Here is a 17,567-nt window from a genome sequence, read left to right on the forward strand (position 1 = left end):
TCAGTCAGTCAGAGAGTCAGTCAGACAGACAGATAAACAAATGAGTAAGCCAGGGGGAACCATCCATCCATTCATCCATTTGTGTTGTTTTTCACACCTCCTCCTCTGGCGATCTGGACCCAATGTTGCTAACATTCCAGCCCACATGCATGACTAAGTCTCTCTCTCTTTATCTCTCTCTCTCTCACACACACACACACACACACACACACATACACACACACAGGCTTTCCCTTTCTACTCCCACGCCACCAGCTGTGTGTTTGAAATGCAGTCTTATCGAACAGTGTTGATCTATGCATCTATGGTTGGCATGTATTGTCGTGTGGGCACTGGTTATAGTCACAGTCAACGGCTTCTATGTGTTTAAGTTACATTGACATACATGGGCTTCCCTCTTCCCCAGTTAGTGTGTGTGTGCATGTGTGTGTGTGCATGTGTGTGTGTGAGGGGCGGGGGGAATTCTGTAGGGGTTCAACCTATCAATGGTAAACTCTATAGATGTGCATACTTTTTATGAGACTAGATGACTTTGACTGAGTTTTCTACATAAGGCAAATCAATCTCATTTGTCAAATCGGAGTTCCTATACTGTAAGTTCCATTAATACTCCAAAATTTTTATTTTATTTTAATGGTGCAATTTCCCAAACTGTACCATGTAAAAAATTCACACGTGTGGTACGAGACACGGGGCACCAAGTTTGTGTGTGTTTGGGAGAGGGTTTGTGTGTGTGTGAGAATGTGTTAGCAGGTTGCCTCAGGTACAGTCACACTACCCAGTTATGTGTGTGAAGCGTCCCGTTTAGAGTGGACCAGGCGCAATCAAACACACGAGTGGGGAGGGGACGGAGGGGACGGAGGGTTGCCAGGGCAACGGCAATGCGGTTATCCTTGTGATGTGGAAACAGTGGCGACACCACCTGTGGGGATCGGATAATGATGGAGAAGACACTCACATAAACACACATTTTCACTCATGCAGACAGATGTAGGCTACACGGACCCGGAAATACACACATACAAACACACTCACAGACGTGCATGCTTTAATTGAACTCCAAGAATACCACTTTGACAAAAGCTTTTTATGTTTTCTTTATACCCTGCCTGCTCAGATCCTCTCTCCATCTCCCTCTGTGTCTCCGGTCCTTTTCTCTCTTTCATACACGCACACACCCTCCCCTCCAGCGCAACTTTTCTGCTTTCATTCTTTCCTCCCCTTGGCGTCACCACTTCCGATTTCCCATATCTGTCCTCCGTCTCAGTGCCTTGTCGCCACACCGTCATACTGTTTAGCCCTCCCTGCACAAACTCTCTGACCCTCTTCTCTCCCATCTCTCCATCCTGGCAGTCTGGTTCTCACTGTCCGCTCGGACCATTTAGAGCTCATTCATCTCTATTCATTTGCCGCACTTTGAGGCTCATGTTCGGTTTAGTTCAAGTGGTACACAGTATAAGCACAATGGAATGTGCGCATCGAAATCTGTGTCTGTGAAAGCATTCCAGAGTAATTGTTTGGCCCTAAAACGTGTATGATGTCACGTGCTTGTATAACACTGACCCCCATGAGCATGCCCATGGACATCCAGTCCACTCTTCCCCCCCTTCTTCCATCTTCTGTCCTCTCTCCTTTATACTTGATATGTTGCCTCTCATTCTATCTAGAGGCTTCTAGATGGAAGATACCTCTCTCTCTCACACATATACACACACACACGCACACCCACACCCCCACACCCCCACACCCCCACACCCACCCTTCCCTGTGGAATACCATTAGTACCTTCCTCTCCCCCCCCCTCTATTTCTCTCTCCCTCCCCTCTCTCTCATGATCTTCCACTCTCCTTGCATTCTTCATTGCACACTTGGTCTTTGTATCACCCACACACTTTCTCTCCTGTGCGCCTTCCTCAGTACTAGTATTTTCATGTGCTTCATCTCTCATTCTTTCTTTTATTCTCTCACTCGCCTTTTTACGAAGTGTAGTTGTTCGTTATCCATTCATCCAAGCAGTTCCACTTCAGGTACTGAATTTACACAACATCACCTTTCAGCCCCCTCGACATGTGTGTGTGTGTGTGTGTGTATGTGCACAAACATACACTAACATGCCTTGTGTATGTTAAACATTGTGTGTGTAAGCATCCCCCTTGTTAACGCTGAAAGGCAGGTGTAAGCGTCCGCCAGTTCTTCTTGTTGTGAAAATATTCATCGACACTGCATAGTGATGATCCTCTCTCTCGACTTGCCCTCTTTTTTCTGTCGCTTTTCACTTCTCTCGCTTAAACCTCCAATCTCTCTGTGCGCTTCCTCTTCCTGTCTCTCTTTTTGTGATTATCTCTCTCTTTCTCGGTCTTTCTCATTCTTCCCCGCTCTCTCTCTCTCTCTCTCTCTCTCTTTCTCTCTCTCTCTCTCTCTCTCTCTCTCTCTCTCTCTCTCTCTCTCTTTCTCTCTCTCTCTCTCTCTCGCTCTCTCTCTGTCATTCTCTCTAATTGCAATTCGCTCCCCATCTATTACAAATGGGCATTTATTGTTCCCCAATCCCCCAAAATGTTTTTCAAATACCAATAGCCAGTAGATGCCTCCAGAGAAATATATTTTCTGGTCCCACTCACCCCCCATCTCCATTTTGGCCCACACCCCAGACAACAGTCTCCTCTGCATCCTCTTTCATTCCCCCCCATCCTCCTCTCCTCCAGACCCCAGACTCTATTCCCTGCCCCATCCTCCTCTCCTCCAGACCCCAGACTCTATTCCCTGCCCCTTCCTCTTCTCCTCCAGACCCCAGACTCTATTCCCTGCCCCATCCTCCTCTCCTCCAGACCCCAGACTCTATTCTCTGCCCCATCCTCCTCTCCTCCAGACCCCAGACTCTATTCTCTGCCCCTTCCTCCTCTCCTCCAGACCCCAGACTCTATTCCCTGCCCCATCCTCCTCTCCTCCAGACCCCAGACTCTATTCCCTGCCCCATCCTCCTCTCCTCCAGACCCCAGACTCTATTCTTTCAGCCCCTTGTCCTTCTGCTCTTCTCCTCCTTCTTCATCTTTATTTTTAAACACACAGCCTCAAGTGCGTGTCACTGATGACGCAGATGGTGGCGCAACACTGATAGATCGCTAAGAGAGAAAGAAAATGTGGTGAGAGAGAGAGAGCCGGCAAGAGAGACAGAAGAGTGAGAAAGAGATGGGAGGGTTGACAGAGACAGACAACTAACTGGAATAAATTGAGGTCCCCCCCATAGGTATGATGACAAGTTCCACACCTGCTGTGAGTTACTCATGTCAGTACCTGGATTTCATGTATTCCATGTAGTTGCATTGAGTTCTGTGGGGTATCAAGCCTCTGTCTCTGTCTCTCCTATAACGTTAACTCACCCACTCGTTCACTGACAGAGTTACATACCATCCTTACATCACCAACGGAAAGATTTCTTTATGGAGGCTGAGAAAGCCCTGTGACGTGACACATACAAGCTGTGTTGTGTATGTGAGTATTTTAAACATTCAGCTCATGTCTCCTGAGCATACATTATATGTGTACAGCACAGATCAATAGATTAGTAAATATAATTGTTCATTTTAGCATCTTCATTTGCCCGACTATGGAGATGAGAAGAGAGCGGTAGAGACAGAAGCTACGTAGAGACAGAAGGCCGTGCTTTGAGCACTTTTCAACATGAGCTCCTTCCAGATTTCTCTCATGTATTACCTTTTTAGTCTAAGTAAATTGAATTACAGTTTTTCTCGATTGCTAACACACAAAAATGGTATGTGTAAGCCATCCCCACAAAACCATTTGCCAAATCCCAGCAGAAAGACCATGTACCCCAGTCTTTTAACACAATTTACCCTTTTTGACACATTTCTCAGGTCCATTCACACTTCTTTGCAAAAGTCTAAACACACCTCTTACTTTAAGACACAATTATCACCATTATGTCATTCAGAAAACACTGCCATTTGATAAGTAAACCCAAAACAGCGCAATTCAAACACCCTTAACAACCAATTATCCATGTGTAAGCACTAACAAGCAAATATACTCAACAAGCAATCAGGGGTTTGGAATGAATACAAAGGTAAGCTCATCTGTACTTTGAAATCATGGATGCAAATATCAGAAGAAAAGGAATAATTGTCCAAATGAGAGGAGGTGGACAAGGGAGAGGAAGAGGCAGAGGAAGAGGAAGAAGAACAACAATCAAATGAGATCCATGCCACACTATGACAGAAATCCCTATGACAGAACAACCTTCTCCAAGCCATGGAAGAAGTTTGTGGGGACATTGCTCTTGAGTCTTGTCATGGATGGCTCAGGCATTCAGGGGCATTTTCCCTGCTGTTTGGCTAGAGAAAACATTGCCTGTGATGTTGAGGAAAATCTCTGGCCTGACCCTGGTCAGAGATAGGATGCTGACCCACAATGAACAGTACTGTACTCAAGCTCTGTTACCCAGGTAAAAATTATTTGTTTATTTCCTTGTTTTCTTAGCCTTTGTTCCCCAAATTACAATTTACAGCAATACATTTGTGTTGTTGACTAACAGTATTACTATTTGTATACTGTGACCACTACAGTAACAATAGCTCAAAATGCAATTGCTGTATAATGTAAATAGAAAATAAACAGCCTGTAAGAAGGACAATTGCAGTAATTGTGAGTTTTATGACATCATGTCAAACTCATGAGGTGGAACATATCTAAAATTCAGGGACACGTTATAGTCAATGGTTCTTGAAAAGCTTTTTATAAAAGTGTTTTCAATTCCTCCCAGCAGTGTCTAAAAGGTATTCAGAAGGTTGAATTTATTTGAGGGCTTTGTGTGTATTTTGAATGCAAAGTTAGGTTTATACGACAGATAATATGGTTTTGACTACTGTGTTTGATTTTGGGTCAAAAGCCAAGGGTTTGGCCAAAACAGTGTAAGTATGAAGATGTGTGTTTAGTTTGGAGAAAACACAGTACACATTCAAGAAATGTGTCTTAGCAATTGAGAAAAACTGTAAATTGAATGTGGAATTAATGCATTTTGGTCCCTACCCTGTTCATCCTTTACTGTCAAATAACAAACCCCACCTTCTAGTGCCAGGAGAGCTTAACTACAGGCCCTCCTCAAAGACAGGCTCTCCAATATAGTTAAACTGAGACACCCATAATACTGGTTATTGGATAGAAACTGATTTAAAGTGAGTTGAGTTGTTTCTTTGCTGATGGTAGCACTGGGGAGTTGTGGTGGGTTAATTGATCCTAGATGCTGTGCAACGATGCCTCGTTGTAAAAACAGCACTTCATCCAGACCTCATTCATCCAGACCACCTGCCTCCAGTCTCAGCCTCCTCCATGTTAGTGGCAGCCTCTCTAACCAGCCGTATGCGTCCTCATGCTGCCGTAAACCCTTCAGGCAAGAAGAGAGGATTGAGGAGGAGCAGAGTGGGATGGGGGTGGGGGGGGTGGAGGGGGAGTGGGAATTGTGTGGATTGAAAGATGATGCACACATACACACTCACACATTCTCATTACAAACCACTGCACTCCTGGTCAGCCGAGAGCAGTCCCAATTCGCGCAATGACGTCAGAGTCGAGTCGGCGTCTGAGCTGGGGGGCAAGCAGAACCGAGGTCGGGGGAACTGACGTCAACAATTTCCTCGCTCCGATCCAAGTTTAGCAGCCTGTGGAGGAGGGTGTTGGCTCTCTAAGGTATCCTTCCTGCCAGTATTTATAGCAAGAGGTAGATAGGCTGCAGGTGGGGAAACTAAATAGTACTAGTAGGTTTGTAACGAGGGGGAGAAAGAGGGGAAAGAAGGGGAAGGAAGGTGGGATGAAAGAATGAGTATAGTGGAAAGTGGAGTGGAGGGAGGCTTGGATGGAGAGGAAGGAACGTCTATAGTCAGAAGTCTAATTGCAATCTTAAGAACAGGTGGAGATGTTTTTTGTTGGAGAAGGAAAAAGGTAGGAGAGGGGGGAGACAGAGTGAAGGAGTAGGAGTGTGTATAGATGGAATTAGGCAGCAGGTGAAGAAGTAAAGTTTTCCTTTTACGTGAAGAATGGATAGACAGAGGGAGGGAAGGGGGAGGACGGCAGGACTAAGGGGCTGGTTTCACAGGTCACAGAAAGTTGTTTTCAAAAACAAATGAATTATTCACAGTCTTCAACAGATTTACCACAATAGACTGGGCTCCTGTAGGTGCCAAGAGCACTTCATTGATCCTTCGAATGAAAGAACTGTACACAAACACACATTGAGTGAACAGAACACACTTGAGTTACCACAGTCTATAGATATATTTTGTGAGCAATGTTTGCTTCTGCATGCTTTTTTAATATAGTTAAAACGTCATTGTATAGAGTCAGATTCAAATCATTAACATTGTGTTCATGGATGTCATGCTCTATCCACAAATATATTTCCCGTCAACCTACTTACCATATGTTTGAGTTTATTGACCCTGGTATACCACTAATCTAAGAGAGTAGTGTCTTTTGTGAAAATGGATGCATCGCAATAATGGTTGTGCTTCAACTCTTCAGTCTTTGAAAACAGTGTGATGTCACTATACAGACTTAATATAGCATGTAAGACTCAACTTACATGATCCTCATCTTTTCAAGCAGCACATATTTACTCAATATGAATTCAAGCAGATGGAGTGCAGTCTATTGAAGATAATTGTTGTCTAAACGGATTGCTTCTTCATCACTTAAAGTAATTTACTGAAGGTCGTAGGTCTTCCATGTTGAATGACAATGGTCATAACAGTTCCCACCCTGTGCTGTTGACTATGCCTATGGATGAAAACACACAGATGTGGCCAAAGACACAGGGACGATGTGGAATGGTTTAGAGTCTCTTTATTTGGGTTCAGATTGAAGAAGGAGCAGAGTCTGGTGTCTGTGTACATCATTTGGAATGGCTGCCAAAAAAGGTATGGGTGGAAACTCAATTTCCCACAAATCCCTTCCAAGCAGTGTCCACAGTAACCGATGCCCTCCCTCCTCACCCACACAAACACAAGCAAACAGACACACCCTTCCCTATCAGTGTCAATTAAGCCATGTGATCTTATGATGAATTCAGGTGGAAGATAGGTGGGATGACAATTAAGCAGAGTGAGGGTCAAAAAGAGGATCAATGGGAATGGATGGCAAAATAGGCTTTCAAACAGGGAGAGAGAAAATATAGATCTATTTACAGACCACATCTTGATCTGTTAAGTTTATCTGTTAATCGTGGTTAATGTATTTTCATTGCTGGTTATCTATCCCCAAAAAGAACAGAGCACTCTTTTTTTCCCACTAGGTGGCGTTCTTCCCCCCCAAAATTCTTTTTCATTGCATCCCCAACCCTCTCTTCCTTACTCGTCATCCTACAAGATCTATCCACCGCAAGACTTCAGAGTGGAAAGGTGGAGGCGGAGCAATCTTCCTACAGTTTCCTCTCCTCCCTTCTTTGCTCTCCTTTCTCAATCTCCTATCCCCCTACACCTCTCTACCCCTGCCCTCCCTCCGCCCCGCTCACTCCCCTCGTCACCCTCCCTGCGTCTCACTTGCTGGCCATGGTGTAGCAGCCATGGGGGTGCCACTGCATGTCGCGGATGCGTCTGACAGACTGCATCTGAGGGCAGCGGGCGCCATACTCGTTGAAGTGCCTGTACTCTCCTTTCTCCAGCAGGTACTGGCTGCCACGGTAGCCAGGGAACTGGTAGCCCACAAAACTGTGTAGAGAAGAGGGAGGGCAAACGAAGGAAGAAAGGAGGTGGAGATGGAGGCAGTATTAAAAGATGATACAAAAATGATAAGTGTATAAACGAATAACAGACGGAAGCGTAAAAGCAAGTCAAAAGAATGTGCAGAGAGATGGAAGGAAAGAGGGAGGGAAGGAAGCAGAGAAATAAAATGGGGTATGACAGCGACACAAAGAGAAAGGGAGAGAGGTACTGAGATACAGAGAGAGGTAGGGGTTGAGAAAGAAAAATAACAAATTTGATTTGTTTGTTACATGTTTGTCTGGACAACCCACAGGGGGATGTCTGCCTGCGTGTGTGAGTATGTGCTACGATTGGAGCGCGGCTGATTTACAGCTGGCGGGGAAGGAGATAGATCCATTAGAGAATTCATCTTCAGCAGGGTCTCACTGACATCACATGCGCACCCCAGAGGAGGGTGACGTAGGAGCAGGAGGCTAAAAATAAAACGACCTGCTCGGATGGTCTAGGAAACTTTTGTCAAAACCACTTTTGATACATGTCTTTCGTGGGCTATACTTTACATTAAAGTCATCATTCTAAATTATATTTAATTGTAGAATGATATGTGTTCTTGTTCCCTCCGGTTCGAGGCTATGGAGTGGACGAATGTGATGGGATGTGGCAGGTGGACGTCGCTGTATGAGGACTACTCACGTTCCGCAGCTGACCATGATGCTGCCGACCCTATCAGTGAAGCCGTAAGAGAACAGGCTGGGAACATCATCGTCCATGATCTCCATCTTACGACCCTTGAACTGGCCCACCTCGTACAGGCAGATCTTGTGCTTCTCAGGGTCCTGTGAAGGGAGGACAACGGAAGGGTGAAATATTGAACTGATGGATGGATGAATGCAAAAAAAGTTAGTTCCGAAAGGATAGTGTGACAGAGCAATTAGACGGGTTTTTGACATGGTCGCTTAATAAATATTGTTGAGAATTATTCTTATTATGAATAACGAATATAAGTAGAGTGGACAGATTAACAAATGTGGGTGAAGTTTACCATGCGGACAGGCCTGAAGGACAGCAGGTAGTCGTTCTTCTGGCAGTTGCTCCAAGAGTCCCAGCGAGGGTACTCTCCCTTCTCCAGGATGAACATCTCTCCACAGAAGTTCATCTGCTCGTAGCCCACAAAACTGAGGTTGGAAGGGAGTGAGAAGGGGGTGGGGATGTGGAAGGGAGGGAGGGAGAGGAGAGAACGTAAACCAGGCAGACAGGGAGTGTGATAAGGGGAGGGAGTGTGAATGAGGGAAGGAAGGAAGGGAAGCTTAGACATGATTTGCTCTCAGTGTGTCAGCTGTCTAATCTTTGCTGTTGCATTTCAGATTGACTAGCGGCGGCGAGGCACTCACGGTCCACAGTCGACGCGAAGGGAGCGAACCCTGTCCATGCCCATCTCACACACATTCATGCACTCATTGGTGATCTCAATGCAGCGACCCTGGAAGTTCTCCTGGTCGAACACACACATCTGAAACGAGAGAGAAAGGGTGTAGAGATGGAAGAGGAGACAGGTTAAATTGGTATTTTGAGGGATTGAGAGTTTTAGATTTTGAGAGTTTGTTTTCGATTAATTAAAATGAATTAATTAATGTTATGAATTAATGTGAATCATTTGAGGAATTGCAATGTATCGCAAATTATTAGCACCAGAAAATGTATTTGCCCTTCGGTGTTGTGGTATAAGTGAGAGCCCCCATACACAGGGTTGGTGGTTCAGTCATGGTCATTCTATACCATGGTGTATTGCAGGATCAGATACTGTATCACTACAATGAGCTACTCAGGAGTGTTGCAAAGACCATCACACACCTGTTACTCATAGCAAATGAGAATTGTATCATAAGAGATACCCCACAACTCCTAGTTTGAACATTATTTGTCAAGAAATCGGTTTGAAATCATGTTTCAATGCTATGTATTGCCAGTTGCATCACTCATTTTGCTATCCGTAAGCTTAGAAGATGCATGGATGCATCTGCTTCTTGCATAATACCAGACTAGCAGTTTATTAGTTAAAGAGCGTGATTAATTAAAACCAAGGTTTGATACCTATGGCTTCAATATCAATATCAACTTTAATGTAGAAATTGGCTCTACAGTGTTTACCACCCACTTGCATATCTATGGCAACAGGAAACTCAGGACCACAAGCAAGAATGCAAGAGAATCAATGTGTGAACTCAAGTGTTGATAAACGTGTCAAACTGTAAAAGTAATTATCTAAGATGTGCGTGTGTGTGTTTGTAATATAAGACATCACTTAAAGTCTGATGCCTCTCACTGTGCGTGTGCAATCATGGCGTGGGTGTGTGGGTGTGTGTGTGTGAGCATGCTTGTGTGTGTGGTTGCATGAGTGTACCTTGTAGGACATCATGCCCATCTCAGACCTCTTGCCCTGAGCGGCCTTCCCGTCGGTCTGGGAAGCAGTCTTAGCCTTCTCTCCTCCTGCTGACATGATGACTGAACAAACCACCGATGGAGAGAGGAGAAAAGGGGAACCACAGAAACATTGTGAGAAGGAGAAAGAAAAGGCATGAGAGAAAGTTTAATGCCCAGCAGGATGAAATTATCAGATTGTATTCCTAACATTCCTCCTAGTCCAGAATGTGTTAGTTTAATTCCTGTTTACAATAATAAGAGTGTTTCATAGTCAGTTCAAATACATGAAAAACTAGGTATTAGTAGCCTGTGGTAGTAGTACTGTGGTTTCATATTTCCCAAAAAAACGGTATGCTAGAGTTTAGCTCAGAGTTTTGCCGTGCTCTATTGGTCAAGGAACACAAGATCTAAACATAAACCGTTTCAATCCATTTACAGTTAAAGGTCCAATTGTTGGCCATTCAGAAAATATGGGTTCTGCGAAAATCTCATAGAATTGTCCTCATTCAAATTTAAAATGATACTTTTTATAGTGACCTTAGCTCTTGATTTTTAATTTACATGCATTTTTTAAATTTCATTTGAAACTAACATAACTAATTTAACTCTAAATGCCATCCCCCCTTTGTCTTGGCCATTGATCCTTTTGTCTGTCAGTGTGTGTGAGTATGCATGTGTGTGTGTGTGTTTCTTACCTGTGGCAGTGTGTACGTACGGGGGGTTGATTCGGGCTCTGTGGTGTTGTCTGTGTGTGTGAGTGCGGTGGGCCACTCTCAGCTTTTATATCCTGGCGCCCGGAGAGGAGGGATTAGATGACAGAAGCAAACCCGCTGAGCTCACAGCTGAGAAAGAATAGAAATCCCCCATCATCAAAGAGAGAGAGAGAGAGAGCAAGGGAGAATGAGAGAGAGAAGAGAGAGAGAGCAAAGGAGAATGAGAGAAGAGAGAGAGCAAAGGAGAACTAGAGAGGGTACAATTTCTGGGGAAATTGTAGGGTGTGCTTGCTTGCGTCGGTTGCACAGGGGTCCGTTTTTGAATGACATTTTTACAACTGATATTTCTGTATATTTTATATAAAAATGCATACTTATTATTTATAAAGATTACATAGATTTAAAAGCATCTTTTTTTTGCTGCTTATTTACAACTCAAAATACGAGTGAAGTGTAGAATGAAATAGATGTCTTCTCATTTCCCCTGCAAGAGGCAGCCTCATCGTTGAATCAAAACGAATACATTTGGCAGACCGGTGTAAAAATTGACCTAATCTCTATGACTTAAACGTCATTTTAAGTTTTTCCCTTCTCATGATATTTTCAGGCATTTAGCCTACTCATATTGCATTCATTCATTAATAAAGAACCCCCTTTGAAGATTATTCTACGACGTTACCGGCAGTAGAAGATTGAATCGCGATTCAAACAGTACCATCTTCTAACTGAAAATATGCCCCCAAAAACGTAAATAAGCTTGACATTTATTTAGTGGAAAATCGCTTTCATAAAAAGCTCACTGGTAGCGATCATTGTCAGTAACAACGCAAAGTGCGATATAGTCCTGTGTGGAGAAGCTGCCCCTGTAAATTCTACTACAGTACAGTACTAGACTACTGCTGTGTTCGTCTTGGTAGCGATTGCGTTGGTTGAATTCGATTTAACGTTCCGTTGTACGGTTTAGGCTGAAATGAATTATTTTCATGAACAGATGGACAACGTTTAGGCTGTGGCAATGAAGTTCAGGTTAGTAGTTAGATAGACTTTTGATTTAAGTAAGGGGAGTGCCGAACGTGTTCTGTTGCCGTTTGACTTTCTAAACAGCTGTGTAGATGTTTTTGTAGTGTCTCGCGTAGGCTACAGCGTTGCAGTGAGCTACACTGGTTTGAAACGACAGGTAATGATAATTTCACCCACAAATCGTTCACTTGTAATCTAATGTCATAATAAATCCTACAACGAAAACGTATTTGTGAGGAATGTTTATTTTAACGATTGAAAACAGATGCATCATAGACCACTGTTATGTGTTGCTTGGGCAACAGAGGCTAATGTCATGATGCTAATACTTCAGTGAAATAGTAAACTACTGTTTCCGAAAGTAGATGTACTTCCTTAATAATATCAGCTTATATTGTACATTACACATCACAATTGTGTGTCATATCACAAAGTAAAATTAGTAAATAGTTATCACCCTGGCCTCTTTGCTTGTGGCGTTTCTGCAGCTGCCTTGCAGTAAAGTAGTTAGCTTAGCTATCTCCCAGAAGTTAACGAGCTGCTAAACTAATGTTCTGCTAGAGGTAGTCCCGCGAGTTTTCGTGACGTTAGTGACGTTAGTAACGTCAGTGACTGTGGCTAGCAAATTAGCCACCGTTAGCTTCACTTTTCGCCACAAAAACTTAACCTAAGCCTAAACCATGCAACGGAACGTAAATAAAAATACAAGCAACTCAATCGCTACCAAGACGAAACTTTTGACACCTAGGTTGTCTATGTAGGCCAAATATTGACAAAGATTTAGGGGGGCAAAAATAAATAATAATAATAAATATATATGTGAGAGAACAAAGGTTGTGCTCTCGCCGAAGGCTTGAGCACACCCAATAAATATATATGTGAGAGAACAAAGGTTGTGCCCTTGCCGAAGGCAAAGCACACCCAAATATATATGTGAGAGAACAAAGGTTGTGCCCTTGCCGAAGGCAAAGCACACCCAACGAGAGTAGAGAGAGAGCAAAGGAGAATGAGAGAAGAGAGAGAGAGAGTAAGGGAGAATGAGAGAAGAGAGAGAGAGCAAAGGAGAATGGGAAAGAGCCAAGATAGACACAGCAAGGAGGGAGATAGGCGAGAGCTAAAGAAAGTGAGTAATATAGAGAACAGAAAGAGAAAGAGGGGGGAGGGTAAGACACGTGGAATTCGAGCAATAATATAGATATTCACTACAGTATATATTTATCTTTCTTTTTCTAAACCCAAAATAGTTTGAAAGACGGGCTGGCACAATTAGATGACATGCAATAATTTACACATTACAATTAGATAAACAGTTGCAAAAGACTACTCGACATTAGAGAGTTTCAAATGTTGCAGTTTGAAGACTTTTAAGTCAGAGTCAGTACAGTACTGTAAGGCAGCCATTTTGAATCTGTGTGATCATCCTTGTGACCAGTTGCAGGGGAACGGTCTGTGCGATCTTTGACCCTTGCATGCTAGGCTATTAATTGGCTCCTGGTGACATGACCACATACCTTGGGGGTTACCACAGTTGACTTACCCTCACACAATCTATTTCTTTCCCCACAGAAACTGTAAAACAAAACCATTACAATAGAATGGGACTAACAATGTTTGTTCTTTTTTTGGAATTTTATGAGTCATTCATTTTCATAGTTATCCAATCAAGTTGACAATAATTAAATTAATACAACTCAGAAGAACTGCTATTATATTGCGAGACAGATTTCTATAAATAACACTTTTCACTTGCATGAAGCAAATCATCACTGACATCACAGACATACTGCAAATGACTTGTGGAACGTAAGTTCCAAAGGTTCTAGGTACAGTTCAAGGGTCAAATGAGGTAAGCAGATCTAAAGGTGGGGTGAAGCTGTGGGGTGCAGGATGGTCACCTTGGCAACGGAAATGTCATTTTTCTGCTAGGGCTTTCAGTAAACAGGTGGCTATTCCTCCATTGGCTGCGTCATGTGCCATCCCCATCACTGTTCTCTCATAATGGCTTCACAATGACAATGTAGCCTATAGTCAGAGCATTGACACCACAATGAGTCTTTGAAATAACCACAATAACAAATTACCTGATAAAGTGGATTGTGATGTTAATAGAACTCCTGTCTGCTGTAGGTGATAGGCCTACTTTTCATATTTATTTATTTATTTATACTAAAGACCATTAGCTTACTGTTTTCCCCATCATATCCCCAACTATGAACTCTTACTGCAAAGAGGTTTCCTAATTGATTGTCACAGAAGGGCCAAATCCTCCTCATTCTCTACCTTTAGTCTGGTCCATTGTTGCGCTATACGATAGCACTGCTGACCTATACGAATATAACAGCGCTAACCCAACCACGGGCCCCCCATTCACTCCAAACGAGCTCGCGCACTGGCTCTATCCACCGTGTATTCAGCGGGGACTATGCTTTATTATGTGCTGAGTCGACATGGTGCCCACTATTGCATGGGGAACAAAGAGGAGTGAGAGGGAGCGAAGAATGAGTTGTCGAACAGGCGCGCGCTCACACTGACTTTTACGCACAGACCAACGAACGAAAGCACGCTCGAGTGTAGTGAGCGCGCGGCCACGTTTTCTCACACCAATACACTGACGCTCAAGTATAGCCTATAGAGGAACACGCACACGCACGAACAATGTCGCCAATGGTTACGCGCGAGCAACTGTGGACGCCGGTATAAAACGGTTGCGCCAGATTCTCACAAAAGTCTATGTAAAGAGCATTGGCGCATGTCACTTTCCAGCGCAAAGATAGAGAAGAACCAGGTAAGGTCCCGGGGCAACCAAAAACGGTGGATTTACAGATTCATTTTTTTTGCACAAAAGGAAAACTGTATGTTGGGCTACACTGATATTTGACTGCGAATGATTGGAAACTACAATTAAGATTTGATTTGTGATCGTTTAAAATTTAGATTTTAATTATTTTTAGTGGGCCTGAAACGTACCCTTTACATTTACTTTTGGGGCGGTTTCAATGTTTAAAAACATTATTCGAGCAGCAAAACGGATTAAAGATTTTTATTAGGGGATGACAAGCTTCATATCAAAGAGAAGAACGTATTTATAAAAATGTTCTCGGAGTTTGGATTGATTGAAGATGATATTAATGCCTCGGGGGTGTTTTCAGCTTTATTGAGCATGCGCGTTTTGGACAATCTAAATTGTCTCTAAAGTCAATAGATGATTATTTTGTATCTTTCTCTCCCTCTCCTTTTCTCTATGAAGATATGAACAGAGCTACTAAAACCCACATGACCTCACCCATGTTCTTCCCTGGCATGGGTATGGCCCCATTCTTCAAGGTGACTTTACAGACACATACACGCACATAAAAAAGGAGGGAAAAAAATAGAACCAAATATACGACACACTAACCTGTACGTGTCAATTACAGGTCACCGTGTTCGAGCAGGAGCACTTCCAGGGCAAGTGCCAGGAGTTCACCTCCGAGTGCTGCAACATCCATGACTGTGGCATGGACTACATCCGCTCCATCAGAGTGGAGAGTGGAGCGTGAGTCACACACCCTGTATGTCTGTGTGTCCGTGTGTATGTGTGTCTATGTGCCACTATGAGTAAGTGTTTGTCGAACCAACTCTAACGTATGCGTGCTATAGCATCCATGGCTAACATTCGACCACTATGGGGTGACAGGGAACTTGAAACACCGCTGCGCCCATACAGCTGGCCTATTTCATGTCTTGCTCACCCACTCTCGCTTTCATCCCTCCTCCCCTCGCAGCTGGGTGGGCTTCGAGCACCATGACTTCCAGGGCCAGCAGTTCATCCTGGAGAGGGGAGAGTACCCCCACTGGGACGCTTACAGTGGCTCCCTGTCCTACCACGTGGAGCGCCTCATGTCCCTGCGCCCCATCTACTGCGCCGTGAGTACACCGAGGGATGGGTGTGCGTGTGTGTGTGTGTCGGTGTAAGAGACAGAGGATCGCACATGCTCATTATGGGATCTATATTTCGAAGTTTGTGCGTGGTTGTCTGTGAAGTGTGTGCCATTCACAAACCTATGTGTGAGTGAATTGAAAAATGTTCCTCTCCATCTCACTCCTATTTTTTTTTATTCAGAGTATTTTGTATGTGAGCCCTCTCTCTGCTTGTCCCGCAGGCCCACCAGAGCAGCCGCATGATGATCTTCGAGAGGGAGAACTTCATGGGCCGCAGCGTGGAGCTGTGCGATGACTACCCTTCCCTGCAGGCCATGGGCTGGTGCATGCCCGAAGTGGGCTCCATGCACGTGCAGTGTGGCGCGTGAGTCGACAAACTAGACCAGACGCCAAGGCCACACACACTCGCAAACACACACACATATTTATTGACACAGATATCCATCCATCATCTGCCGCTTTTCCGGGGGTCGGGTCGCGGGGGCAGCAACCTAAGCAGGGAGAGATAACACAGAGATAAACAGACTAATATGCGCACACACACGCGTGACAGATACATGTAGCTGAACAACAGATGGACACACAGATACATTGACAAACAGATAAACAATACAAATCCATGTGTAGTCGGTGTGAATCGGTGAAACTCACTCCTCAAGTATGTAACAGGCCACCCGCGTCGTTGAATAGCTAGCTTTTCTTTGGCGTAGCTGGTAGTGGTGGCGCTTGGGAAGTCAGAGATGGCGTGTTCGATCCTCGGTGAAGGATGAACACGGTCCGGAAAACTCTGACAGAACTTGCAAGACCACGTCTGTTACATACTCGTCACACATGCAAATACATCAACACCTCGCCGTACGTATACACTTAGTGTGTCATTGTTATAGCCAGTGTGAGTGTGTTAAAAGTATTTTCTTTCCTCTCCCGCAGCTTTGTGTGCTACCAGTACCCTGGCTATAGAGGGCAGCAGTACATCATGGAGTGTGAGAGGCACAGCGGAGACTACCAGCACTGGAAGAACTGGGGCTCTCACTGCCAGACCCCCCAGATCCAGTCTATCCGCCGTATTCACCACTAAGACCGGGACCGGGCCAGATACGGAGCCGGGCCTAACCCAGGCCTGGGCCGTCGTCTTAAACCACATCCACCCCAGTCAGTCAGCATTTACTCAGTTACCCACCCACCTCAGTCCCGTTCAGGCACACATCGACTTTACAACATTCGAACACTCAGTTGATCCTCTCTAAACACTCAGCACTTAGGGTGTTTTTCTGAAGGTCAGAACTTGAGTCAGCTTAATAACATCGGCAGCATGATACAGCTCATTTCAGTAACACACTATGTGTGCGTGTGCGAGAGAAAGTGTGTGTGTAAAGGGTTGTTAGTGTAGCAGTCCTTTAGAAAGGTGTGTATCAGATCTAAATCAGGGACATTGGGTCACTAGGTACACTAACAGCAATAACCAGAGGTAGTGAGAAAGGAGGGAGAGAGGGGAGAGGACGAGGAGAAAGAGAGAGATAGAGAGTACCTCTGAACAATAAACTCATGCTGACCTCAAACCTGTGTCCTGAGCTGTAACTCCTGTGTGTTTGTTCATGTGTGTTTGTGAGAGAGAAACACAAAGAGAAAGACAAAGAAAGAGAAATGGTAATAGATACCGTGAACATTATTCAAAATAATGTATATAATATTTGTTAAACAGCAAATGTGTGTGCATGCTATATATATATATTAGACAGTTGTGTGTAGGAAAGTGAAAGTTACCTTCATTGAGGCGTATGCT

At 44.1% G+C, this 17,567-nt stretch overlaps 2 protein-coding genes across 2 annotated transcripts; one reads left to right on the forward strand and one right to left on the reverse strand.

The window, feature by feature from the left end:
• Window positions 1-6,835: 6,835 nt before the first annotated feature.
• Window positions 6,836-10,962, reverse strand: crybb1l2 (crystallin, beta B1, like 2). The gene is made up of 6 exons (XM_062477767.1): window positions 10,826-10,962; window positions 10,111-10,211; window positions 9,101-9,219; window positions 8,752-8,884; window positions 8,403-8,545; window positions 6,836-7,715 (listed from the first exon to the last, which is right to left on the reverse strand). The coding sequence occupies exons 2-6, from the start codon at window positions 10,204-10,206 to the stop codon at window positions 7,544-7,546; spliced, it is 663 nt and encodes a 220-aa protein (XP_062333751.1). The 5' UTR covers window positions 10,207-10,211; window positions 10,826-10,962; the 3' UTR covers window positions 6,836-7,543.
• A 3,570-nt stretch (window positions 10,963-14,532) lies between these two features.
• LOC134033617 (beta-crystallin A1-like) lies at window positions 14,533-17,352 on the forward strand. The gene is made up of 6 exons (XM_062477843.1): window positions 14,533-14,648; window positions 15,111-15,187; window positions 15,280-15,398; window positions 15,628-15,769; window positions 16,006-16,148; window positions 16,715-17,352. Exons 2-6 carry the CDS (start codon window positions 15,113-15,115, stop codon window positions 16,860-16,862), a joined length of 627 nt encoding a protein of 208 aa, XP_062333827.1. The 5' UTR covers window positions 14,533-14,648; window positions 15,111-15,112; the 3' UTR covers window positions 16,863-17,352.
• Window positions 17,353-17,567: the final 215 nt, after the last annotated feature.

This window comes from Osmerus eperlanus, chromosome 14, assembly GCF_963692335.1.
Source record: "Osmerus eperlanus chromosome 14, fOsmEpe2.1, whole genome shotgun sequence".
NCBI lineage: Eukaryota > Metazoa > Chordata > Actinopteri > Osmeriformes > Osmeridae > Osmerus > Osmerus eperlanus.

What these genes read in the sequence shown, in the direction of transcription:
- crybb1l2 (XM_062477767.1), bottom strand. Translation starts at nt 10,206, where the DNA reads ATGTCAGCAGGAGGAGAGAAGGCTAAGACTGCTTCCCAGACCGACGGG. An exon ending in CTTCGCGTCGACTGTGGACC is followed by an intron (nt 8,885 to 9,100) that starts GTGAGTGCCTCG and finishes TTCCAACCTCAG; the next exon opens with TTTTGTGGGCTACGAGCAGA. An exon ending in CCTTCAGGCCTGTCCGCATG is followed by an intron (nt 8,546 to 8,751) that starts GTAAACTTCACC and finishes CTCCCTTCACAG; the next exon opens with GACCCTGAGAAGCACAAGAT.
- LOC134033617 (XM_062477843.1), top strand. Translation starts at nt 15,113, where the DNA reads ATGAACAGAGCTACTAAAACCCACATGACCTCACCCATGTTCTTCCCT. An exon ending in ATCAGAGTGGAGAGTGGAGC is followed by an intron (nt 15,399 to 15,627) that starts GTGAGTCACACA and finishes CTCCCCTCGCAG; the next exon opens with CTGGGTGGGCTTCGAGCACC. An exon ending in TGCGCCCCATCTACTGCGCC is followed by an intron (nt 15,770 to 16,005) that starts GTGAGTACACCG and finishes CTTGTCCCGCAG; the next exon opens with GCCCACCAGAGCAGCCGCAT.